Source organism: Oncorhynchus gorbuscha, linkage group LG14 (genome assembly GCF_021184085.1).
Source record: "Oncorhynchus gorbuscha isolate QuinsamMale2020 ecotype Even-year linkage group LG14, OgorEven_v1.0, whole genome shotgun sequence".
In the NCBI taxonomy this organism is placed as follows: domain Eukaryota; kingdom Metazoa; phylum Chordata; class Actinopteri; order Salmoniformes; family Salmonidae; genus Oncorhynchus; species Oncorhynchus gorbuscha.
Window position 1 is genome coordinate 15,625,726 of NC_060186.1, and position 24,901 is coordinate 15,650,626.

The window sequence follows — 24,901 nt, forward strand, 5'->3', positions numbered from 1 at the left end:
AGAGGTTTGTTGAATGTAATTGTTGTGACATACAGTATAGAGGGGAGAAGGGCGTGGGTGGGTTGAAGCACCCGTGGTCTGAAGAAGATGAAGTACATGGAGCCTGTTTTGGTATGGGGCTCTACATGGAAACACACACACGGAAGAGGTAGAACAATTGCAATTTCCGAGTTTCATCAGATGTATGGTGTAATATATGTTCAGGAGCAGGATTTACAGCTGGAGGTTTCTGTTCATTTCAGACTGGAATGCAGATGATGTCCCGCCCACAATTATGTCTGTCTGTCCTTTCTCCTTTCTCTGTCTGTCCTTTCTCCTTTTCTCTGTCTGTCCTTTCTCCTTTCTCTGTCTGTCCTTCTCCCTCTTTCCTTCCCTCCCCTCTACCTGTCTGCCTGCCCTTTCTCCTTTCTCTGTCTGTCCTTTCTCCTTTCTCTGTCTGTCCTTCTCCCTCTTTCCTTCCCTCCCCTCTACCTGTCCGCCTGCCCTTTCTCCTTTCTCTGTCTGTCCTTTCTCCTTTCTCTATCTGTCCTTCTCCCTCTTTCCTTCCCTCCCCTCTACCTGTCTGTCTTTCTGTCTCCTGTCCCTGTCATTACTGTAGTACAGGTTTATTACAGTAGTCCAGTCCAGTCCAGAGAGGAGGATGCTGGTGGTTCTGCCATCTGGCTCTCCTCTCCCTGCTGCCTCCTCAGGAGAGTCTGCTCACCAGGGTTAATGATGCACATCTTATAGCTTCCTTTACACTTTTTTAATACATGTTTTGTCCCTCCCTCCCTCCCTCCATCCCTCCCTCCATAGCACATATCCTACATTTGCTCTAAAACAGAGTGAATCAAGTTGAACTGTATTCATGTCGGCCGCCAGCCTTTAGTCTCTCCCTCCCCTCCTTCCCCTCCTCCAGTACTTCACCTGTGCCTATAAAGAGTTAGTCGCTAGTGTTTGCGACCATCAGCAGAAGTGCAATGGGATATTTATTATAGGCGTGCTGTGCAGAAGAGGAGCTATCGCATATTTCAACATCATAACCATAACAAACCTCAGTAAGACTGTTGAGTCAATTATGAAATGAAACATGGAAATGCAGATATTAATAGCTCCTTATTACTCACACATTTCACTGACAAAAGTGCAGTTACAGGAGAGTCTCTTGGCTCATCACCGAAGGCTAGTTTGAGGTGTGGACATTTGACAGGCTTGACTTGATATTAGCACATTCACTTATGGAGTCAGGGAGGGATATACTGATTGTAGCTAACTGGAAATGTTGCTGCAAACACACACAGTACACATGCACACACACACACATTAATGTGGTTCGAGGGTTTTGTGTCAGTTGTACTACTCTTGTACGGCTGTAGTTCAGTCCTGTCACTCTGCTGTGTACGGCTGTAGCTCAGTCCTGTCACTCTGCTGTGTACGGCTGTAGCTCAGTCCTGTCACTCTGCTGTGTATGGCTGTAGTTCAGTCCTGTCACTCTGCTGTGTATGGCTGTAGTTCAGTCCTGTCACTCTGCTGTGTACGGCTGTAGTTCAGTCCTGTCTCTCTGCTGTGTATGGCTGTAGTTCAGTCCTGTCTCTCTGCTGTGTATGGCTGTCGTTCAGTCCTGTCTCTCTGCTGTGTATGGCTGTAGTTCAGTCCTGTCACTCTGCTGTGTATGGCTGTAGTTCAGTCCTGTCTCTCTGCTGTGTATGGCTGTAGTTCAGTCCTGTCACTCTGCTGTGTATGGCTGTAGTTCAGTCCTGTCTCTCTGCTGTGTAGGACTGTAGTTCAGTCCTGTCTCTCTGCTCTGTATGGCTGTAGTTCAGTCCTGTCACTCTGCTGTGTATGGCTGTAGTTCAGTCCTGTCACTCTGCTGTGTATGGCTGTAGTTCAGTCCTGTCTCTCTGCTGTGTAGGACTGTAGTTCAGTCCTGTCTCTCTGCTGTGTATGGCTGTAGTTCAGTACTGTCTCTCTGCTGTGTATGGCTGTAGTTCAGTCCTGTCTCTCTGCTGTGAATGGCTGTAGTTCAGTACTGTCTCTCTGCTGTGTATGGCTGTAGTTCAGTCCTGTCTCTCTGCTGTGTATGGCTGTAGTTCAGTACTGTCTCTCTGCTGTGTAGGGCTGTAGTTCAGTCCTGTCTCTCTACTGTGTAGGGCTGTAGTTCAGTACTGTCTCTCTGCTGTGTATGGCTGTAGTTCAGTCCTGTCTCTCTACTGTGTAGGGCTGTAGTTCAGTCCTGTCTCTCTACTGTGTATGGCTGTAGTTCAGTCCTGTCACTCTGCTGTGTATGGCTGTAGTTCAGTACTGTCTCTCTGCTGTGTAGGGCTGTAGTTCAGTCCTGTCTCTCTGCTGTGTATGGCTGTAGTTCAGTACTGTCTCTCTGCTGTGTAGGGCTGTAGTTCAGTCCTGTCTCTCTACTGTGTAGGGCTGTAGTTCAGTACTGTCTCTCTGCTGTGTATGGCTGTAGTTCAGTACTGTCTCTCTGCTGTGTAGGGCTGTAGTTCAGTCCTGTCTCTCTGCTGTGTATGGCTGTAGTTCAGTACTGTCTCTCTGCTGTGTACGGCTGTAGTTCAGTACTGTCTCTCTGCTGTGTAGGGCTGTAGTTCAGTCCTGTCTCTCTACTGTGTATGGCTGTAGTTCAGTACTGTCTCTCTGCTGTGTAGGGCTGTAGTTCAGTCCTGTCTCTCTACTGTGTAGGGCTGTAGTTCAGTACTGTCTCTCTGCTGTGTAGGGCTGTAGTTCAGTCCTGTCTCTCTGCTGTGTATGGCTGTAGTTCAGTACTGTCTCTCTGCTGTGTACGGCTGTAGTTCAGTACTGTCTCTCTGCTGTGTAGGGCTGTAGTTCAGTCCTGTCTCTCTACTGTGTATGGCTGTAGTTCAGTACTGTCTCTCTGCTGTGTAGGGCTGTAGTTCAGTCCTGTCTCTCTACTGTGTAGGGCTGTAGTTCAGTACTGTCTCTCTGCTGTGTAGGGCTGTAGTTCAGTCCTGTCTCTCTGCTGTGTATGGCTGTAGTTCAGTACTGTCTCTCTGCTGTGTATGGCTGTAGCTCAGTCTTCATCCAAGGTTCCTGAATACGAAGGAACTCCACCACAGCCTTCCAACTACTCTACTATAGAATGTAAACACACAGTACAGTACCTGTCCATACCTGTGTTTAGGACAGGAACTCAGATAGAGACAAAGGTTGTGTCTGAAATAGCACCCTATTTCCTATAGTGCACTATTTTGGGGCCCAGGGCCTGGTCAAAAGTAGTGCACTATGTAGGGATTATGATGCAAAATAGACTTCACCCGTGGGACCATAACAGCAGTTGTAGTAATATCTCAGAGTTTATGTTTCTGTCACCCATGACCATCAGTCTCTGATGACCTCTTAAAGGGAATGGGCTTTACTTAAATGGTAATAGACTGTGACATGAAGTGTAACCACCATAACCCCACTGCATCTGCTCCTTTGAGCTTTTTGTTTGATTATATTTCCCATTGCTGTGCTATACACACGATCTCTTCAATGGCTAATTGATCTTAACTGGCAGAACCTGTCACACAGTTATATTTAGTTGTGCAAGCATAATTTCTCCACATTTACTCAGATGCCATATACTGTATATGCGTGTCACTTGATAAATGGTTAATGGAGGGGTTCAAGTACTAACACAAGGCTTTTAGTTTGGTTAAGTGCTGAGAGCACGGAGGTGGTCCCAGACATGACTTATTTTAGCAACCCTCCTCAAAGGCCTAGACCTATTCTCTACTCTCTGGTATGGCATACAGCTGGGGCACTGACTGGCTGTCGTGCTGTGTGTGCACATGCACGGTCTGATCGATTTAGAGTCCCCGGGGAAACAAGGGAATTCCCTGAAAGGGTTATTCAGGGTACAGAACAAAAATAATCACCAGCTCTAAGAAAACATTCCTGGTCTTTAGATCAAGAACATCCATCCCTCACTTCCTCCTCTCCTCTTACCATTATTCCCTCCCTTCTTCCCCCATCCTTCTTTCTTCACTATGAAATGTTAATGTGTGGGTCAAGTGATTGTATTAGTCAGCTCCCCATAGATCATAATTTGTATTCCAGAAGATGAATCTCTCTCTCTCTCTCCCCCAGTCTGAGTTTTCCAGTACCACCATCCTCCACCAGGCCAGGAGAGACCATGTAGCTGAGTCATGTCGGGCCCAGAGTGCATCCAGCCGCAAGCGCCGGGTCCTGACCCCCGGTGACCTCAAACACCTGGTGGTGGATGAGGAGCATGAGCTCATCTACTGCTATGTCCCCAAGGTGGCCTGCAGCAACTGGAAACGTGTCATGATGGTCCTCACGGGACGCGGCAAGTACAGGTCAGCAGCATAGGAAACTACTATTAAGATTTGAGATAACATGCAAGACACATTTTCTGAAAGGGAAACAATAAATAAACGATTAAAGATGTAAAAAGCTGAATAGATAGGAAACAATAAATAAACGATTAAAGATGTAAAAAGCTGAATAGATAGGAAACAATAAATAAACGATTAAAGATGTAAAAAGCTGAATAGTCGATAATGTTGTTTAATTTTATAATACTACTACTGATATGAATACGCTGTCACAAAACATTACACAAAGAACACAAACACACAGAACACCTTCCTAATATTGAGTTGCATCCAGCCCTTTTGCCCTCAGAACAGTTCGTTGGGTCATGGACTCTACAAGGTGTAGAAAGCGTTCCACAGGGATGCTGGCCCATGTTGACTCCAATGCTTCCCACAGTTGTGTCAAATTGACTGGATGTCCTTTAGGTGGTGGACCATTCTTGATACACACGGGAAACTGTTGAGCGTGAAAAACCCAGAAGCATTGCAGTTCTTGACACAAACCGGTGCGCCTGGCATCTACTACCGTACTCTGTTCAAAGGCACTTAAATATTTTGTCATATATATTTTGTCCCATTCACCCTCTGGATGGCACACATACACAATCCATGTCTCAATTGTCTCAAGGCTTAGAAATCCTTCTTTAACCTTTCTGGCGCAGGCGTTCCACTAGCAACCCAACTCGACAACATCCGGTGAAATTGCAGAGCGCGAAATTCAAATGACAGAAATAGTCATATTTAACATTCATGAAAATACAAGTGTCATACATCAGAGAAAAGCGTAACTTCTTACTAATCCAGGTCCCGGCTACATCACAAATGGTCCTTTTGTTAGATAAAGCCCTACTTTATATCCCCAAAACCTCAGTTTAGCAGGCGCGCTTCATTCAATAATCCACCGCTTTCCCTCCTTCAAAAAGCATACAAAATGAATCCCAAAAATTACCAATAAACTTCTATAAACAAGTCAAACAACGTTTATAAATCAAACCTCTGGTACCCTAATACGTAAATAAACGGTAACATTTAAGACGGAGAATCGTTATTGTCTTTACCGGAGATAAACAACAAAGAACGCGCTCTTATCCATGCGCATGAAAACACTACAGCCAAAATGGGAGCCACTTAGAAAAGCTACAAATTCTAGTTCATTTTTCCAAAAACAGGCCTGAAACTCTTTCTAAAGACATCTAGTGGAAGCCCTAGGAACTGCAATCTGGGAGGTTTTCCCTTCATATTAAGCATGAAAGCCATTGGAAACAGTGGTAGCTCAGTCCTTTTTTTTCCTGGATGGTTTGTCCTCGGGTTTTTCCTGCCAAATCAGTTCTGTTATACTCACATACATTATTTTAACAGTTTTAGAAACTTTAGAGCGCTTTCTATCCACATTTTTATATCCTAGCTTCTGGGCCTGAGTAACAGGCAGTTTACTTTGGGCACGCATTTCATCCAGATGTCAAAATACTGCCCCCTAGCCCAAAGAGTTTAACAAGTGACATCACCAAGGGATCATAGATTTCACCTGGATTCACCTGGTCAGTCTGTCATGGAAAGATCAGGTGTTCTCAATATTTGTATAGTCAGTGTTTATAACTGCGGCTACTATTACTACCACTCCTACAATTCAGATACTTTTATTTATTTGTGTTGTTTTTATTCTGTTCCTCATGGTCTTTATTTCTCTCCATCCCAGTGACCCAATGGAGATCCCTTCCAACGAGGCCCACGTGCCGTCCAACCTGAAATATCTGAACCAGTACAGCATCGCTGAAATTAACCACCGCCTCAAGAGCTACCTCAAGTTCCTGTTCGTCCGGGAGCCCTTCGAGAGGCTCGTCTCTGCTTACCGCAACAAGTTCACCCTCAAGTACAACTCCTCCTTCCACCGCCGCTTCGGCACCAAGATCGTCCGCCGCTACCGGAAGGACGCCACACAGGAGGCGCTGCTCAACGGCGCCGACGTCAAGTTCCGGGAGTTCGCCGAGTATCTTGTCGACCCGGCCACGCAACGCGACGGCCCGCTCAACGAGCACTGGCAGACGGTGTACCAGCTGTGCCACCCCTGTCACATCCACTATGACCTGGTGGGCAAGTACGAAACCCTGGAGGAAGACGCCAACTACGTTCTGCGGCTGGCGGGGGTGGGTGAATCGCTGCGCTTCCCGACCTACGCCAAGTCCACCCGCACCACAGACAGCATGACGGCCCAGTTCTTCAGCAACATCACCTCCCAGCAGCACAGCCAGCTCTTCCAGCTGTATAAATTGGACTTCCTCATGTTCAACTATTCCATGCCAAGCTATCTGCGACTGGACTAACGACTAGAGGACCAGGACATGACTAGCCAGCTGGGACTCTGGGCACGATCCACTTTTATGAAGAGAAGAACATAAGAACTGAGTGAAAGTGGAGAACAGATATTTTTGCAGAAGCTTTATTCAAAAACTGTCGTCGCTGTTTCTGTGGGGTGAACAGGAAGGACTGAGGGGAATGGGAGGGACAGAGATTGGGGAAAGTTGCTGGATCCGATTTGATGTGAAAGATTCTTGGTTCTCCAATCAGCATTGTCCTGAAGGTGATAAAGGAGGAAGTGGAGATCCTATAGCATCAGAATGCAGGGTTCAGGCGGAGCTGATGTCAGAGGTTTTCTAAGAAGGGACATAGAGGAGAGAAGCAGGACTCCTGGAGAGTGATCGATATGTGTTCTGTATGTACATGAGGTGGGACTCTTGACCAATTAGTCTGCTATGGAATCTGCACAGCAAACGGTGGCCTCGCATGCACGTGCCCTGGCCCCAAAGCATCATGGGAGCTGAGCTTATTTTATAACGAACAATAGCGAAACTCCGTCAAATTGTAAAACACATCCATGTCCTTCCGTGTGCTGTATCCTGGGTGTGTTTGATACGCCCACCAATTATACATTTGATAAGTAAACTGGCTCTTGGCTCCACCTCAAGCCCTCCTCATTATAGCTGGCTATTGACTTTGCTTTAAAGACCTCTAGAACCAATAGGCTTAAACAGTGGAGCTACAATTTACAGCCAACTGCTCTAAGGTTGTAGCTATGCTGTCAAGATCGCCATCGTCATAGGTGAAAAACCTCCTGAATCCTAACGTTTGCCAGGTGAGGCCTCAGACTCCCATAGCAGGATCTGAAAAGGCGGCCATTTTAGAAAGACGCTGAGCACCCTCGAGGCTTTGAGCCACAGGAAGTGGTCAGAAGGAATGATTGACAGGTGTTAGGTGCCTCCCACTGACCCAGAGAGGAACTGTAGAAGAGATGGCCCGTGTGGCTGTGAAAGGGTTTAAGGGACAGGATCTCATAAATCCGCCCACACCACACCCCAAAACCAGGCAGGGCCATAACCCTGCCTACGGGCCATGCCCATTACCCCCCCCCCCCCCCCCCCCTCTCTTCAACGAGCAATGTCTCGGTTTTAATGTCTGATGAAAACTTTGCTGCGAGCAGCAATAAAAATATTATTTAAATGACTTTTACTATCGGGGGGTGGGTGGGATGGATGAGAGAGAGGAAGATTTTAACATTTTTTTTCTTGGCAGATTAACATTTTAGGTGATTTAAAAAAAAAAAGATTTTCATCAAGATTTTAAAAAAAAATACGTTTTTCATGTTTTTTGTCCTGAGTTGCCTCCGGTACACTGTTAATGATAACATTTCAATGGTCTTCCCTTTTCCCGAAGGGCGTACAATACAATAAAGTTAAGTCCATGACTTTGGTTTCTCTGTGCGTGAGAGTTGGGACATCCCATGGGATTTAGAGTTATTCTCTCTCTCCCCCTTTGTCAACTGAGTCTGGTGCTAAAGGGTTGGAACACTGCCAATGGCAGAAGGGGACAGTCAACTCAATTCTTATCAGTACTTTTCGGGAAACATCCAATAATTTACAAAACATTTACAATCCTGTGATTGAAATGATAGCATGATAAACGTATTCTACATACATATCTACAGTGTAGACTACTGCTCAGAATCAGAAACAACAGCAGTGGTTGCCTTGATAATGATCGATAATAGAACCGTCTACCTTTGAGTCTGGCGGTGAAAGTCAGGTCTGTGTCCGCCCTCCCCAGGTGAAAGTGTGCTGTAATCATTACTTTGTGTAGTCTATGGGATCACAGAGAGTCGTATACACAGTGCAGGCGTGGGCGATGGAGGGAGAGAGAAGGCAACTTAATTAGCCAAGCTGGGAGGGAGGGAGTCCTCTTTATTCTTTACACCCCTTTGTCATTCTTCCTCCACTCAGACTTCAAAGAGAGAGGGACGTTAATAGGGAAAGTTGTGTATTTTTATGTTGCTAGGTCTGAGCAGAAGTAACAGCAGCACAGAAGAAATGATCACTACTATATTCATCTGTCCCTCTGACCGTTAGTTTAGACTGGCGTGGTGACTAATGACAAGCTCACCTAATTTTGTCATAGCTTCTCAAATATTGGTGGCAGTTGTGTGTGTTTGCACGTATGTGTCGTTATAATTAGCAACTGGTTTGGAGGAACAAGGCCCTTCACATAGCGCTCTGATAAAGAGGAAGGCTACTGGTTTGGAGGAACAAGGCCCTTCACATAGCGCTCTGATAAAGAGGAAGGCTGCTGGTTTGGAGGAACAAGGCCCTTCACATAGCGCTCTGATAAAGAGGAAGGCTGCTGGTTTGGAGGAACAAGGCCCTTCACATCTGGCTCTGATTAAGAGGAAGGCTACTGGTTTGGAGAAACAAGGCCCTTCACATAGCGCTCTGATAAAGAGGAAGGCTACTGGTTTGGAGGAACAAGGCCCTTCACATCTGGCTCTGATTAAGAGGAAGGCTACTGGTTTGGAGGAACAAGGCCCTTCACATCTGGCTCTGATTAAGAGGAAGGCTATTGGTTTGGAGGAACAAGGCCCTTCACATCTGGCTCTGATAAAGAGGAAGGCTACTGGTTTGGAGGAACAAGGCCCTTCACATCTGGCTCTGATAAAGAGGAAGGCTACTGGTTTGGAGGAACAAGGCCCTTCACATAGCGCTCTGATAAAGAGGAAGGCTGCTGGTTTGGAGGAACAAGGCCCTTCACATCTGGCTCTGATAAAGAGGAAGGCTACTGGTTTGGAGGAACAAGGCCCTTCACATCTGGCTCTGATAAAGAGGAAGGCTACTGGTTTGGAGGAACAAGGCCCTTCACATAGCGCTCTGATAAAGAGGAAGGCTACTGGTTTGGAGGAACAAGGCCCTTCACATCTGGCTCTGATAAAGAGGAAGGCTACTGGTTTGGAGGAACAAGGCCCTTCACATCTGGCTCTGATAAAGAGGAAGGCTGCTGGTTTGGAGGAACAAGGCCCTTCAAATCTGGCTCTGATTAAGAGGAAGGCTACTGGTTTGGAGAAACAAGGCCCTTCACATCTGGCTCTGATAAAGAGGAAGGCTACTGGTTTGGAGGAACAAGGCCCTTCACATAGCGCTCTGATAAAGAGGAAGGCTACTGGTTTGGAGGAACAAGGCCCTTCACATCTGGCTCTGATAAAGAGGAAGGCTACTGGTTTGGAGGAACAAGGCCCTTCACATCTGGCTCTGATAAAGAGGAAGGCTACTGGTTTGGAGGAACAAGGCCCTTCACGTAGCGCTCTGACAAAGAGGAAGGCTACTGGTTTGGAGGAACAAGGCCCTTCACATCTGGCTCTGATAAAGAGGAAGGCTACTGGTTTGGAGGAACAAGGCCCTTCACATAGCGCTCTGATAAAGAGGAAGGCTGCTGGTTTGGAGGAACAAGGCCCTTCACATCTGGCTCTGATAAAGAGGAAGGCTACTGGTTTGGAGGAACAAGGCCCTTCACATCTGGCTCTGATAAAGAGGAAGGCTACTGGTTTGGAGGAACAAGGCCCTTCACATAGCGCTCTGATAAATAGGAAGGCTGCTGGTTTGGAGGAACAAGGCCCTTCACATCTGGCTCTGATAAAGAGGAAGGCTACTGGTTTGGAGGAACAAGGCCCTTCACATCTGGCTCTGATAAAGAGGAAGGCTACTGGTTTGGAGGAACAAGGCCCTTCACATAGCGCTCTGATAAAGAGGAAGGCTACTGGTTTGGAGGAACAAGGCCCTTCACATCTGGCTCTGATAAAGAGGAAGGCTACTGGTTTGGAGGAACAAGGCCCTTCACATCTGGCTCTGATAAAGAGGAAGGCTACTGGTTTGGAGGAACAAGGCCCTTCACATAGCGCTCTGATAAAGAGGAAGGCTACTGGTTTGGAGGAACAAGGCCCTTCACATCTGGCTCTGATAAAGAGGAAGGCTACTGGTTTGGAGGAACAAGGCCCTTCACATAGCGCTCTGATAAAGAGGAAGGCTGCTGGTTTGGAGGAACAAGGCCCTTCAAATCTGGCTCTGATTAAGAGGAAGGCTACTGGTTTGGAGGAACAAGGCCCTTCACATAGCGCTCTGATAAAGAGGAAGGCTACTGGTTTGGAGGAACAAGGCCCTTCACATCTGGCTCTGATAAAGAGGAAGGCTACTGGTTTGGAGGAACAAGGCCCTTCACATAGCGCTCTGATAAAGAGGAAGGCTGCTGGTTTGGAGGAACAAGGCCCTTCACATCTGGCTCTGATAAAGAGGAAGGCTACTGGTTTGGAGAAACAAGGCCCTTCACATAGCGCTCTGATAAAGAGGAAGGCTGCTTGTTTGGAGGAACAAGCCCTTCACATAGCGCTCTGATAAAGAGGAAGGCTGCTTGTTTGGAGGAACAAGCCCTTCACATCTGGCTCTGATAAAGAGGAAGGCTACTGGTTTGGAGGAACAAGGCCCTTCACATCTGGCTCTGATAAAGAGGAAGGCTACTGGTTTGGAGGAACAAGGCCCTTCACATCTGGCTCTGATAAAGAGGAAGGCTACTGGTTTGGAGGAACAAGGCCCTTCACATCTGGCTCTGATAAAGAGGAAGGCTGCTGGTTTGGAGGAACAAGGCCCTTCACATCTGGATCTGATAAAGAGGAAGGCTACTGGTTTGGAGGAACAAGGCCCTTTACATCTGGCTCTGATAAAGAGGAAGGATACTGGTTTGGAGGAACAAGGCCCTTCACATAGCGCTCTGATAAAGAGGAAGGCTACTGGTTTGGAGGAACAAGGCCCTTCACATAGCGCTCTGATAAAGAGGAAGGCTACTGGTTTGGAGGAACAAGGCCCTTCACATCTGGCTCTGATAAAGAGGAAGGCTGCTGGTTTGGAGGAACAAGGCCCTTCAAATCTGGCTCTGATTAAGAGGAAGGCTACTGGTTTGGAGAAACAAGGCCCTTCACATCTGGCTCTGATAAAGAGGAAGGCTACTGGTTTGGAGGAACAAGGCCCTTCACATAGCGCTCTGATAAAGAGGAAGGCTACTGGTTTGGAGGAACAAGGCCCTTCAAACATCTGGCTCTGATAAAGAGGAAGGCTACTGGTTTGGAGGAACAAGGCCCTTCACATCTGGCTCTGATAAAGAGGAAGGCTACTGGTTTGGAGGAACAAGGCCCTTCACATAGCGCTCTGATAAAGAGGAAGGCGCTCTGATAAAGAGGAAGGCTACTGGTTTGGAGGAACAAGGCCCTTCACATCTGGCTCTGATAAAGAGGAAGGCTACTGGTTTGGAGGAACAAGGCCCTTCACATAGCGCTCTGATAAAGAGGAAGGCTGCTGGTTTGGAGGAACAAGGACATCTGGCTCTGATAAAGAGGAAGGCTACTGGTTTGGAGGAACAAGGCCCTTCACATCTGGCTCTGATAAAGAGGAAGGCTACTGGTTTGGAGGAACAAGGCCCTTCACATAGGCTGGCTCTGATAAAGAGGAAGGCTGCTGGTTTGGAGGAACAAGGCCCTTCACATCTGGCTCTGATAAAGAGGAAGGCTACTGGTTTGGAGGAACAAGGCCCTTCACATCTGGCTCTGATAAAGAGGAAGGCTACTGGTTTGGAGGAACAAGGCCCTTCACATAGCGCTCTGATAAAGAGGAAGGCTACTGGTTTGGAGGAACAAGGCCCTTCACATCTGGCTCTGATAAAGAGGAAGGCTACTGGTTTGGAGGAACAAGGCCCTTCACATCTGGCTCTGATAAAGAGGAAGGCTACTGGTTTGGAGGAACAAGGCCCTTCACATAGCGCTCTGATAAAGAGGAAGGCTACTGGTTTGGAGGAACAAGGCCCTTCACATCTGGCTCTGATAAAGAGGAAGGCTACTGGTTTGGAGGAACAAGGCCCTTCAAAGAGGAAGGCTGCTGGTTTGGAGGAACAAGGCCCTTCACATCTGGCTCTGATAAAGAGGAAGGCTGCTGGTTTGGAGGAACAAGGCCCTTCAAATCTGGCTCTGATTAAGAGGAAGGCTACTGGTTTGGAGGAACAAGGCCCTTCACATAGCGCTCTGATAAAGAGGAAGGCTACTGGTTTGGAGGAACAAGGCCCTTCACATCTGGCTCTGATAAAGAGGAAGGCTACTGGTTTGGAGGAACAAGGCCCTTCACATAGCGCTCTGATAAAGAGGAAGGCTGCTGGTTTGGAGGAACAAGGCCCTTCACATCTGGCTCTGATAAAGAGGAAGGCTACTGGTTTGGAGAAACAAGGCCCTTCACATAGCGCTCTGATAAAGAGGAAGGCTGCTTGTTTGGAGGAACAAGCCCTTCACATAGCGCTCTGATAAAGAGGAAGGCTGCTTGTTTGGAGGAACAAGCCCTTCACATCTGGCTCTGATAAAGAGGAAGGCTACTGGTTTGGAGGAACAAGGCCCTTCACATCTGGCTCTGATAAAGAGGAAGGCTACTGGTTTGGAGGAACAAGGCCCTTCACATCTGGCTCTGATAAAGAGGAAGGCTACTGGTTTGGAGGAACAAGGCCCTTCACATCTGGCTCTGATAAAGAGGAAGGCTGCTGGTTTGGAGGAACAAGGCCCTTCACATCTGGATCTGATAAAGAGGAAGGCTACTGGTTTGGAGGAACAAGGCCCTTTACATCTGGCTCTGATAAAGAGGAAGGATACTGGTTTGGAGGAACAAGGCCCTTCACATAGCGCTCTGATAAAGAGGAAGGCTACTGGTTTGGAGGAACAAGGCCCTTCACATAGCGCTCTGATAAAGAGGAAGGCTACTGGTTTGGAGGAACAAGGCCCTTCACATCTGGCTCTGATAAAGAGGAAGGCTGCTGGTTTGGAGGAACAAGGCCCTTCAAATCTGGCTCTGATTAAGAGGAAGGCTACTGGTTTGGAGAAACAAGGCCCTTCACATCTGGCTCTGATAAAGAGGAAGGCTACTGGTTTGGAGGAACAAGGCCCTTCACATAGCGCTCTGATAAAGAGGAAGGCTACTGGTTTGGAGGAACAAGGCCCTTCACATCTGGCTCTGATAAAGAGGAAGGCTACTGGTTTGGAGGAACAAGGCCCTTCACATCTGGCTCTGATAAAGAGGAAGGCTACTGGTTTGGAGGAACAAGGCCCTTCACATAGCGCTCTGACAAAGAGGAAGGCTACTGGTTTGGAGGAACAAGGCCCTTCACATCTGGCTCTGATAAAGAGGAAGGCTACTGGTTTGGAGGAACAAGGCCCTTCACATAGCGCTCTGATAAAGAGGAAGGCTGCTGGTTTGGAGGAACAAGGCCCTTCACATCTGGCTCTGATAAAGAGGAAGGCTACTGGTTTGGAGGAACAAGGCCCTTCACATCTGGCTCTGATAAAGAGGAAGGCTACTGGTTTGGAGGAACAAGGCCCTTCACATAGCGCTCTGATAAAGAGGAAGGCTGCTGGTTTGGAGGAACAAGGCCCTTCACATCTGGCTCTGATAAAGAGGAAGGCTACTGGTTTGGAGGAACAAGGCCCTTCACATCTGGCTCTGATAAAGAGGAAGGCTACTGGTTTGGAGGAACAAGGCCCTTCACACTGGTTTAGCGCTCTGATAAAGAGGAAGGCTACTGGTTTGGAGGAACAAGGCCCTTCACATCTGGCTCTGATAAAGAGGAAGGCTACTGGTTTGGAGGAACAAGGCCCTTCACATCTGGCTCTGATAAAGAGGAAGGCTACTGGTTTGGAGGAACAAGGCCCTTCACATAGCGCTCTGATAAAGAGGAAGGCTACTGGTTTGGAGGAACAAGGCCCTTCACATCTGGCTCTGATAAAGAGGAAGGCTACTGGTTTGGAGGAACAAGGCCCTTCACATAGCGCTCTGATAAAGAGGAAGGCTGCTGGTTTGGAGGAACAAGGCCCTTCAAATCTGGCTCTGATTAAGAGGAAGGCTACTGGTTTGGAGGAACAAGGCCCTTCACATAGCGCTCTGATAAAGAGGAAGGCTACTGGTTTGGAGGAACAAGGCCCTTCACATCTGGCTCTGATAAAGAGGAAGGCTACTGGTTTGGAGGAACAAGGCCCTTCACATAGCGCTCTGATAAAGAGGAAGGCTGCTGGTTTGGAGGAACAAGGCCCTTCACATCTGGCTCTGATAAAGAGGAAGGCTACTGGTTTGGAGAAACAAGGCCCTTCACATAGCGCTCTGATAAAGAGGAAGGCTGCTTGTTTCGAGGAACAAGCCCTTCACATAGCGCTCTGATAAAGAGGAAGGCTGCTTGTTTGGAGGAACAAGGCCCTTCACATCTGGCTCTGATAAAGAGGAAGGCTACTGGTTTGGAGGAACAAGGCCCTTCACATCTGGCTCTGATAAAGAGGAAGGCTACTGGTTTGGAGGAACAAGGCCCTTCACATCTGCGCTCTGATAAAGAGGAAGGCTGCTGGTTTGGAGGAACAAGGCCCTTCACATCTGGCTCTGATAAAGAGGAAGGCTACTGGTTTGGAGGAACAAGGCCCTTCACATCTGGCTCTGATAAAGAGGAAGGCTACTGGTTTGGAGGAACAAGGCCCTTCACATAGCGCTCTGATAAAGAGGAAGGCTGCTGGTTTGGAGGAACAAGGCCCTTCACATCTGGCTCTGATAAAGAGGAAGGCTACTGGTTTGGAAATCTGGCTCTGATAAAGAGGAAGGCTACTGGTTTGGAGGAACAAGGCCCTTCACATCTGGCTCTGATAAAGAGGAAGGCTACTGGTTTGGAGGAACAAGGCCCTTCACATCTGGCTCTGATAAAGAGGAAGGCTGCTGGTTTGGAGGAACAAGGCCCTTCACATCTGGCTCTGATAAAGAGGAAGGCTACTGGTTTGGAGAAACAAGGCTGGTTTGGAGAAACAAGGCCCTTCACATCTGGCTCTGATAAAGAGGAAGGCTACTGGTTTGGAGGAACAAGGCCCTTCACATAGGCTCTGATAAAGAGGAAGGCTACTGGTTTGGAGGAACAAGGCCCTTCACATCTGGCTCTGATAAAGAGGAAGGCTACTGGTTTGGAGGAACAAGGCCCTTCACATCTGGCTCTGATAAAGAGGAAGGCTACTGGTTTGGAGGAACAAGGCCCTTCACATAGCGCTCTGATAAAGAGGAAGGCTACTGGTTTGGAGGAACAAGGCCCTTCACATCTGGCTCTGATAAAGAGGAAGGCTACTGGTTTGGAGGAACAAGGCCCTTCACATCTGGCTCTGATAAAGAGGAAGGCTGCTGGTTTGGAGGAACAAGGCCCTTCACATCTGGCTCTGATAAAGAGGAAGGCTACTGGTTTGGAGGAACAAGGCCCTTCACATCTGGCTCTGATAAAGAGGAAGGCTACTGGTTTGGAGGAACAAGGCCCTTCACATAGCGCTCTGATAAAGAGGAAGGCTGCTGGTTTGGAGGAACAAGGCCCTTCACATCTGGCTCTGATAAAGAGGAAGGCTACTGGTTTGGAGGAACAAGGCCCTTCACATCTGGCTCTGATAAAGAGGAAGGCTACTGGTTTGGAGGAACAAGGCCCTTCACATAGCGCTCTGATAAAGAGGAAGGCTACTGGTTTGGAGGAACAAGGCCCTTCACATCTGGCTCTGATAAAGAGGAAGGCTACTGGTTTGGAGGAACAAGGCCCTTCACATCTGGCTCTGATAAAGAGGAAGGCTACTGGTTTGGAGGAACAAGGCCCTTCACATAGCGCTCTGATAAAGAGGAAGGCTACTGGTTTGGAGGAACAAGGCCCTTCACATCTGGCTCTGATAAAGAGGAAGGCTACTGGTTTGGAGGAACAAGGCCCTTCACATAGCGCTCTGATAAAGAGGAAGGCTGCTGGTTTGGAGGAACAAGGCCCTTCAAATCTGGCTCTGATTAAGAGGAAGGCTACTGGTTTGGAGGAACAAGGCCCTTCACATAGCGCTCTGATAAAGAGGAAGGCTACTGGTTTGGAGGAACAAGGCCCTTCACATCTGGCTCTGATAAAGAGGAAGGCTACTGGTTTGGAGGAACAAGGCCCTTCACATAGCGCTCTGATAAAGAGGAAGGCTGCTGGTTTGGAGGAACAAGGCCCTTCACATCTGGCTCTGATAAAGAGGAAGGCTACTGGTTTGGAGAAACAAGGCCCTTCACATAGCGCTCTGATAAAGAGGAAGGCTGCTTGTTTGGAGGAACAAGCCCTTCACATAGCGCTCTGATAAAGAGGAAGGCTGCTTGTTTGGAGGAACAAGCCCTTCACATCTGGCTCTGATAAAGAGGAAGGCTACTGGTTTGGAGGAACAAGGCCCTTCACATCTGGCTCTGATAAAGAGGAAGGCTACTGGTTTGGAGGAACAAGGCCCTTCACATCTGGCTCTGATAAAGAGGAAGGCTACTGGTTTGGAGGAACAAGGCCCTTCACATCTGGCTCTGATAAAGAGGAAGGCTGCTGGTTTGGAGGAACAAGGCCCTTCACATCTGGATCTGATAAAGAGGAAGGCTACTGGTTTGGAGGAACAAGGCCCTTTACATCTGGCTCTGATAAAGAGGAAGGATACTGGTTTGGAGGAACAAGGCCCTTCACATAGCGCTCTGATAAAGAGGAAGGCTACTGGTTTGGAGGAACAAGGCCCTTCACATCTGGCTCTGATAAAGAGGAAGGCTACTGGTTTGGAGGAACAAGGCCCTTCACATAGCGCTCTGATAAAGAGGAAGGCTGCTGGTTTGGAGGAACAAGGCCCTTCAAATCTGGCTCTGATTAAGAGGAAGGCTATTGGTTTGGAGGAACAAGGCCCTTCACATCTGGCTCTGATAAAGAGGAAGGCTACTGGTTTGGAGGAACAAGGCCCTTCACATCTGGCTCTGATAAAGAGGAAGGCTACTGGTTTGGAGGAACAAGGCCCTTCAGGCCCTTCACTGATAGCGCTCTGATAAAGAGGAAGGCTGCTGGTTTGGAGGAACAAGGCCCTTCACATCTGGCTCTGATAAAGAGGAAGGCTACTGGTTTGGAGGAACAAGGCCCTTCACATCTGGCTCTGATAAAGAGGAAGGCTACTGGTTTGGAGGAACAAGGCCCTTCACATAGCGCTCTGATAAAGAGGAAGGCTACTGGTTTGGAGGAACAAGGCCCTTCACATCTGGCTCTGATAAAGAGGAAGGCTACTGGTTTGGAGGAACAAGGCCCTTCACATCTGGCTCTGATAAAGAGGAAGGCTGCTGGTTTGGAGGAACAAGGCCCTTCAAATCTGGCTCTGATTAAGAGGAAGGCTACTGGTTTGGAGAAACAAGGCCCTTCACATCTGGCTCTGATAAAGAGGAAGGCTACTGGTTTGGAGGAACAAGGCCCTTCACATAGCGCTCTGATAAAGAGGAAGGCTACTGGTTTGGAGGAACAAGGCCCTTCACATCTGGCTCTGATAAAGAGGAAGGCTACTGGTTTGGAGGAACAAGGCCCTTCACATCTGGCTCTGATAAAGAGGAAGGCTACTGGTTTGGAGGAACAAGGCCCTTCACATAGCGCTCTGATAAAGAGGAAGGCTACTGGTTTGGAGGAACAAGGCCCTTCACATCTGGCTCTGATAAAGAGGAAGGCTACTGGTTTGGAGGAACAAGGCCCTTCACATCTGGCTCTGATAAAGAGGAAGGCTACTGGTTTGGAGGAACAAGGCCCTTCACATAGCGCTCTGATAAAGAGGAAGGCTACTGGTTTGGAGGAACAAGGCCCTTCACATCTGGCTCTGATAAAGAGGAAGGCTACTGGTTTGGAGGAACAAGGCCCTTCACATAGCGCTCTGATAAAGAGGAAGGCTGCTGGTTTGGAGGAACAAGGCCCTTCAAATCTGGCTCTGATTAAGAGGAAGGCTACTGGTTTGGAGGAACAAGGCCCTTCACATAGCGCTCTGATAAAGAGGAAGGCTACTGGTTTGGAGGAACAAGGCCCTTCACATCTGGCTCTGATAAAGAGGAAGGCTACTGGTTTGGAGGAACAAGGCCCTTCACATAGCGCTCTGATAAAGAGGAAGGCTGCTGGTTTGGAGGAACAAGGCCCTTCACATCTGGCTCTGATAAAGAGGAAGGCTACTGGTTTGGAGAAACAAGGCCCTTCACATAGCGCTCTGATAAAGAGGAAGGCTGCTTGTTTGGAGGAACAAGCCCTTCACATAGCGCTCTGATAAAGAGGAAGGCTGCTTGTTTGGAGGAACAAGCCCTTCACATCTGGCTCTGATAAAGAGGAAGGCTACTGGTTTGGAGGAACAAGGCCCTTCACATCTGGCTCTGATAAAGAGGAAGGCTACTGGTTTGGAGGAACAAGGCCCTTCACATCTGGCTCTGATAAAGAGGAAGGCTACTGGTTTGGAGGAACAAGGCCCTTCACATCTGGCTCTGATAAAGAGGAAGGCTGCTGGTTTGGAGGAACAAGGCCCTTCACATCTGGATCTGATAAAGAGGAAGGCTACTGGTTTGGAGGAACAAGGCCCTTTACATCTGGCTCTGATAAAGAGGAAGGATACTGGTTTGGAGGAACAAGGCCCTTCACATCTGGCTCTGATAAAGAGGAAGGCTGCTGGTTTGGAGGAACAAGGCCCTTCACATAGCGCTCTGATAAAGAGGAAGGCTACTGGTTTGGAGGAACAAGGCCCTTCACATCTGGCTCTGATAAAGAGGAAGGCTACTGGTTTGGAGGAACAAGGCCCTTCACATCTGGCTCTGATAAAGAGGAAGGCTGCTGGTTTGGAGAAACAAGGCCCTTCACATAGCGCTCTGATAAAGAGGAAGGCTACTGGTTTGGAGGAACAAGGCCCTTCACATCTGGCTCTGATAAAGAGGAAGGCTACTGGTTTGGAGGAACAAGGCCCTTCACATCTGGCTCTGATAAAGAGGAAGGCTGCTGGTTTGGAGGAACAAGGCCCTTCACATAGCAGTCTGATAAAGAGGAAGGCTGCTGGTTTGGAGGAACAAGGCCCTTCACATAGCAGTCTGATAAAGAGGAAGGCTGCTGGTTTGGAGGAACAAGGCCCTTCACATCTGGCTCTGATGAAGAGGAAGGCTACTGGTTTGGAGGAACAAGGTCCTCCACATCTGGCTCTGATAAAGAGGAAGGCTACTGGTTTGGAGGAACAAGGCCCTTCACATAGCGCTCTGATAAAGAGGAAGGCTACTGGTTTGGAGGAACAAGGCCCTTCACATCTGGCTCTGATAAAGAGGAAGGCTACTGGTTTGGAGGAACAAGGCCCTTCACATAGCGCTCTGATAAAGAGGAAGGCTGCTGGTTTGGAGGAACAAGGCCCTTCACATCTGGCTCTGATAAAGAGGAAGGCTACTGGTTTGGAGGAACAAGGCCCTTCACATCTGGCTCTGATAAAGAGGAAGGCTACTGGTTTGGAGGAACAAGGCCCTTCACATAGCGCTCTGATAAAAGGAAGGCTACTGGTTTGGAGGAACAAGGCCCTTCACATCTGGCTCTGATAAAGAGGAAGGCTACTGGTTTGGAGGAACAAGGCCCTTCACATCTGGCTCTGATAAAGAGGAAGGCTACTGGTTTGGAGGAACAAGGCCCTTCACATAGCGCTCTGATAAAGAGGAAGGCTACTGGTTTGGAGGAACAAGGCCCTTCACATCTGGCTCTGATAAAGAGGAAGGCTACTGGTTTGGAGGAACAAGGCCCTTCACATAGCGCTCTGATAAAGAGGAAGGCTGCTGGTTTGGAGGAACAAGGCCCTTCAAATCTGGCTCTGATTAAGAGGAAGGCTACTGGTTTGGAGGAACAAGGCCCTTCACATAGCGCTCTGATAAAGAGGAAGGCTACTGGTTTGGAGGAACAAGGCCCTTCACATCTGGCTCTGATAAAGAGGAAGGCTACTGGTTTGGAGGAACAAGGCCCTTCACATAGCGCTCTGATAAAGAGGAAGGCTGCTGGTTTGGAGGAACAAGGCCCTTCACATCTGGCTCTGATAAAGAGGAAGGCTACTGGTTTGGAGAAACAAGGCCCTTCACATAACGCTCTGATAAAGAGGAAGGCTGCTTGTTTGGAGGAACAAGCCCTTCACATAGCGCTCTGATAAAGAGGAAGGCTGCTTGTTTGGAGGAACAAGCCCTTCACATCTGGCTCTGATAAAGAGGAAGGCTACTGGTTTGGAGGAACAAGGCCCTTCACATCTGGCTCTGATAAAGAGGAAGGCTACTGGTTTGGAGGAACAAGGCCCTTCACATCTGGCTCTGATAAAGAGGAAGGCTACTGGTTTGGAGGAACAAGGCCCTTCACATCTGGCTCTGATAAAGAGGAAGGCTGCTGGTTTGGAGGAACAAGGCCCTTCACATCTGGATCTGATAAAGAGGAAGGCTACTGGTTTGGAGGAACAAGGCCCTTTACATCTGGCTCTGATAAAGAGGAAGGATACTGGTTTGGAGGAACAAGGCCCTTCACATCTGGCTCTGATAAAGAGGAAGGCTGCTGGTTTGGAGGAACAAGGCCCTTCACATAGCGCTCTGATAAAGAGGAAGGCTACTGGTTTGGAGGAACAAGGCCCTTCACATCTGGCTCTGATAAAGAGGAAGGCTACTGGTTTGGAGGAACAAGGCCCTTCACATCTGGCTCTGATAAAGAGGAAGGCTGCTGGTTTGGAGAAACAAGGCCCTTCACATAGCGCTCTGATAAAGAGGAAGGCTACTGGTTTGGAGGAACAAGGCCCTTCACATCTGGCTCTGATAAAGAGGAAGGCTACTGGTTTGGAGGAACAAGGCCCTTCACATCTGGCTCTGATAAAGAGGAAGGCTGCTGGTTTGGAGGAACAAGGCCCTTCACATAGCAGTCTGATAAAGAGGAAGGCTGCTGGTTTGGAGGAACAAGGCCCTTCACATAGCAGTCTGATAAAGAGGAAGGCTGCTGGTTTGGAGGAACAAGGCCCTTCACATCTGGCTCTGATGAAGAGGAAGGCTACTGGTTTGGAGGAACAAGGTCCTCCACATCTGGCTCTGATAAAGAGGAAGGCTACTGGTTTGGAGGAACAAGGCCCTTCACATAGCGCTCTGATAAAGAGGAAGGCTACTGGTTTGGAGGAACAAGGCCCTTCACATCTGGCTCTGATAAAGAGGAAGGCTGCTGGTTTGGCCTACATCTCCGACCCCATCCACTTACAGAAACAATGAGAGCATTCTGAGCTCTCCCTCCACACACACACACACACACACACACACACACACACACACACACACACACACACACACACACACACACACACACACACACACACACACACACACACACACACACACACACACACACACACACACACACACACACACACTGATGTTGATGCCACGCAGCCTCTTACTCAGCAGCTGTACTCTAGTGAGGGTTGGTAAGTGAGGTACGGAGGGAGAGGGGGGTGGACATTTAAATACACCACACACTCAGCTTATCTCTAACTGCCTATTTAACCTCCAAAATGAGACACTTTACTCAAAGGCTTCACAACTCTGCAAACAGTTATGGAGTCCTCTCCTCTTTACTCCAACCTCTCTCTCAAAATGGCCCCATATAAAAACAGAAGTGGGTTTTTGGACAGTGGCAGTGATTTCTACCCTCACAACAGGAAAAGGACAGGCTTCTTATACAAACAGAGCTGTTAAAATCCCACAGAAGCCCAGCCTAACGATCCCTATGGAAATACTGACCTGATTCCCCAAAATATATATATTCTCCATTCTTATTCCATATCCTAGCTCACTCTACCTATAAATCCACCTGAATCCAATTCTGACATGTCCATTTAGTGTTCTTGTGCTGTATAAGTATTTATTGACAAGTGTACGGGTATATTTATGTTGTTGGAGAACGACGTCTATTGTTGGACTGAATTACATATTTACTGTGTTGCTAAATGCAGAAGCACAGGAAGTGCACGCTCCTCTGCACATACGTAAACATATCCACTCTGGGGCCGGGGGTTTCTCGCCAGGGATAAGTATTTTTTTGTGAATTATGGTTTTATCTTTCTGTCTATGAGATATTCTTATTCAATCAGTCTCTGTGCAACAGTGAAAACCTCCCCATACTGCCAATGAAACTTCCTTTGTGTTACACATAAAGGGGTCCCCATGATGTTTCCTGCTGTTACGAATTAGCCCTTTGGTACCAACCCACAAACCATGAGGCGTTTCAGAAATCTTTCCAACTGTTGAAATCACTGGAAGGTGGTTAGTGCAGATCTCCCACTCAAACTGCATTGAAACCAAAGCCTGGAATGGTAATAGAGCTTTTTCCTTTTCTGTTGTATTCCTCTTGTCAGCAACACTCCACAGCAGCTTCCACACTTTTCATTGACCTCATAGAAGTATAACATATAGATAGAACACAGTTTCTTAGATATGACCTGCAGCATACGTGTGTTGAATGGAACCATGATAATTTTGTTTATTTCAATGATTATGTCCAATCTATTCTATGGTTGCCTCCTACATAGCCTATAGTACATGACCACAGGGCACACCAGTCACCACAGACAGTACCTTTTTATGCTGAAATGATCTGTGCCTTTTAATTGCTCTCATTGGAGCACTTTACTGTCATCTGATTGGTCAGTCCACAAACACACTCTCCCTCTTGAATTGTCAGGTGAATGTTGTAATACAGCATCCCACACACTAACACAGATCACCTGTAAAGAGACTCATGTGACCACATCAAGAGGATTTGCAAATAGAGGGTTTTTGAAATGCTTGCTCTGCTCAGATCTTCCCTCCTCTCCTAAGCCTTCAGATACAGGATGGTTTTCTGTGGCTCTGTGTTGCTCAGAGGTTGTACGTACACCCTTCAAATCCACACTTCAACCCTCAGATCTCTGTGTGCTAGTTTCAGTGTTCTCATCCGTTGCCAGATGGTGAGTGTGTGTTCACTTAAATCAATGTTGTTGAGAGTCTAGGCTGGTTACTCTGCTGTTAGATACCATGTCATCGGCCGGCTTGTGTCGGAGAGGTCACTCACTATGTGCTGTACCAATGAGTGTGTATCTGAGCTGTGTGTGTGTGTATATATATATATATATATACACACACACACAAAAATAAAGGGAACACTAAAATAACACATCCTAGATCTGAATGAATGAAATATTCTTATTAAATACTTTTTTCTTTACATAGTTGAATGTGCTGACAACAAAATCACACAACTATCAATGGAAATCAAATGTATCAACCCACGGAGGTCTGGATTTGGAGTCACACTCAAAATTAAAGTGTAAAACCACACTACAGGCTGATCCAACTTTGATGTAATGTCCTTAAAACAAGTCCAAATGAGGCTCAGTAGTGTGTGTGGCCTCCACGTGCCTGTATGACCTTCCCTACAACGCCTGGGCATGCTCCTGATGAGGTGGCGGATGGTCTCCTGTGGGACCTCCTCCCAGACCTGGACTAAAACATCCGCCAACTCCTGGACAGTCTGTGTTGCAATGGATGGAGCGAGACATGATGTCCCAGATGTGCTCAATTGGATTCAGGTATGGGGAACGGGCGGGCCAGTCCATAGCATCAATGCCTTCCTCATGCAGGAACTACTGACACACTCCAGCCACATGAGGTCTAGCATTGTCTTGCATTAGGAGGAACCCAGGGCCAACCGCACCAGCATATGGTCTCACAAGGGGTCTGAGGATCTCATCTCGGTACCTAATGGCAGTCAGGCTACCTCGATCGAGCACATGGAGGGCTGTGCGGCCCCCCAAAGAAATGCCACCCCACACCATGACTGACCCACCGCCAAACCGGTCATGCTGGAGGATGTTGCAGGCAGCAGAACGTTCTCCACTGGGTCTCCAGACTCTGAGCACGTGACAGACGTGACAGTGTGAACCTGCTTTCATCTGTGAAGAGCACAGGGCGCCAGTGGCGAATTCTCTGGCAAATGCCAAACGTCCTGCACGGTGTTGGGCTGTAAGCACAACCCCCACCTGTGGACATCGGGCCCTCATACCACCCTCATGGAGTCTGTTTCTGACCGTTTGAGCAGACACATGCACATTTGTGGCCTGCTGGAGGTCATTTTGCAGGGCTCTGGCAGTGCTCCTCCTTGCACTGCGGAGGTAGCGGTCCTGCTGCTGGTTGTTGCCCTCCTACGGCCTCCTCCACGTCTCCTGATGTACTGGCTTGTCTCCTGGTAGCGCCTCCATGCTTTGGACACTACGCTGACAGACACAGCAAACCTTCTTGCCACAGCTCACATTGATGTGCCATCCTGGATGAGCTGCACTACCTAAGCCACTTGTGTGGGTTGTAGACTCCGTCTCATGCTACCAGTAG

The 24,901-nt window shown here is 48.1% G+C and overlaps 1 protein-coding gene across 2 annotated transcripts in view; it reads left to right on the forward strand.

The window, feature by feature from the left end:
* Positions 1 to 7,730, forward strand: part of LOC123994548 (carbohydrate sulfotransferase 11-like) — an 82,640-nt gene extending 74,910 nt beyond the window's left edge. For both annotated transcript variants that reach the window (XM_046297251.1, XM_046297252.1), the window contains exons 3-4: positions 4,084 to 4,313; positions 6,028 to 7,730. In XM_046297251.1, coding sequence (XP_046153207.1) covers positions 4,084 to 4,313; positions 6,028 to 6,652 — 855 coding nt within the window. In that variant the 3' untranslated portion in view covers positions 6,653 to 7,730. The remainder of the gene's footprint in view (positions 1 to 4,083; positions 4,314 to 6,027) is intronic.
* Positions 7,731 to 24,901: the final 17,171 nt, after the last annotated feature.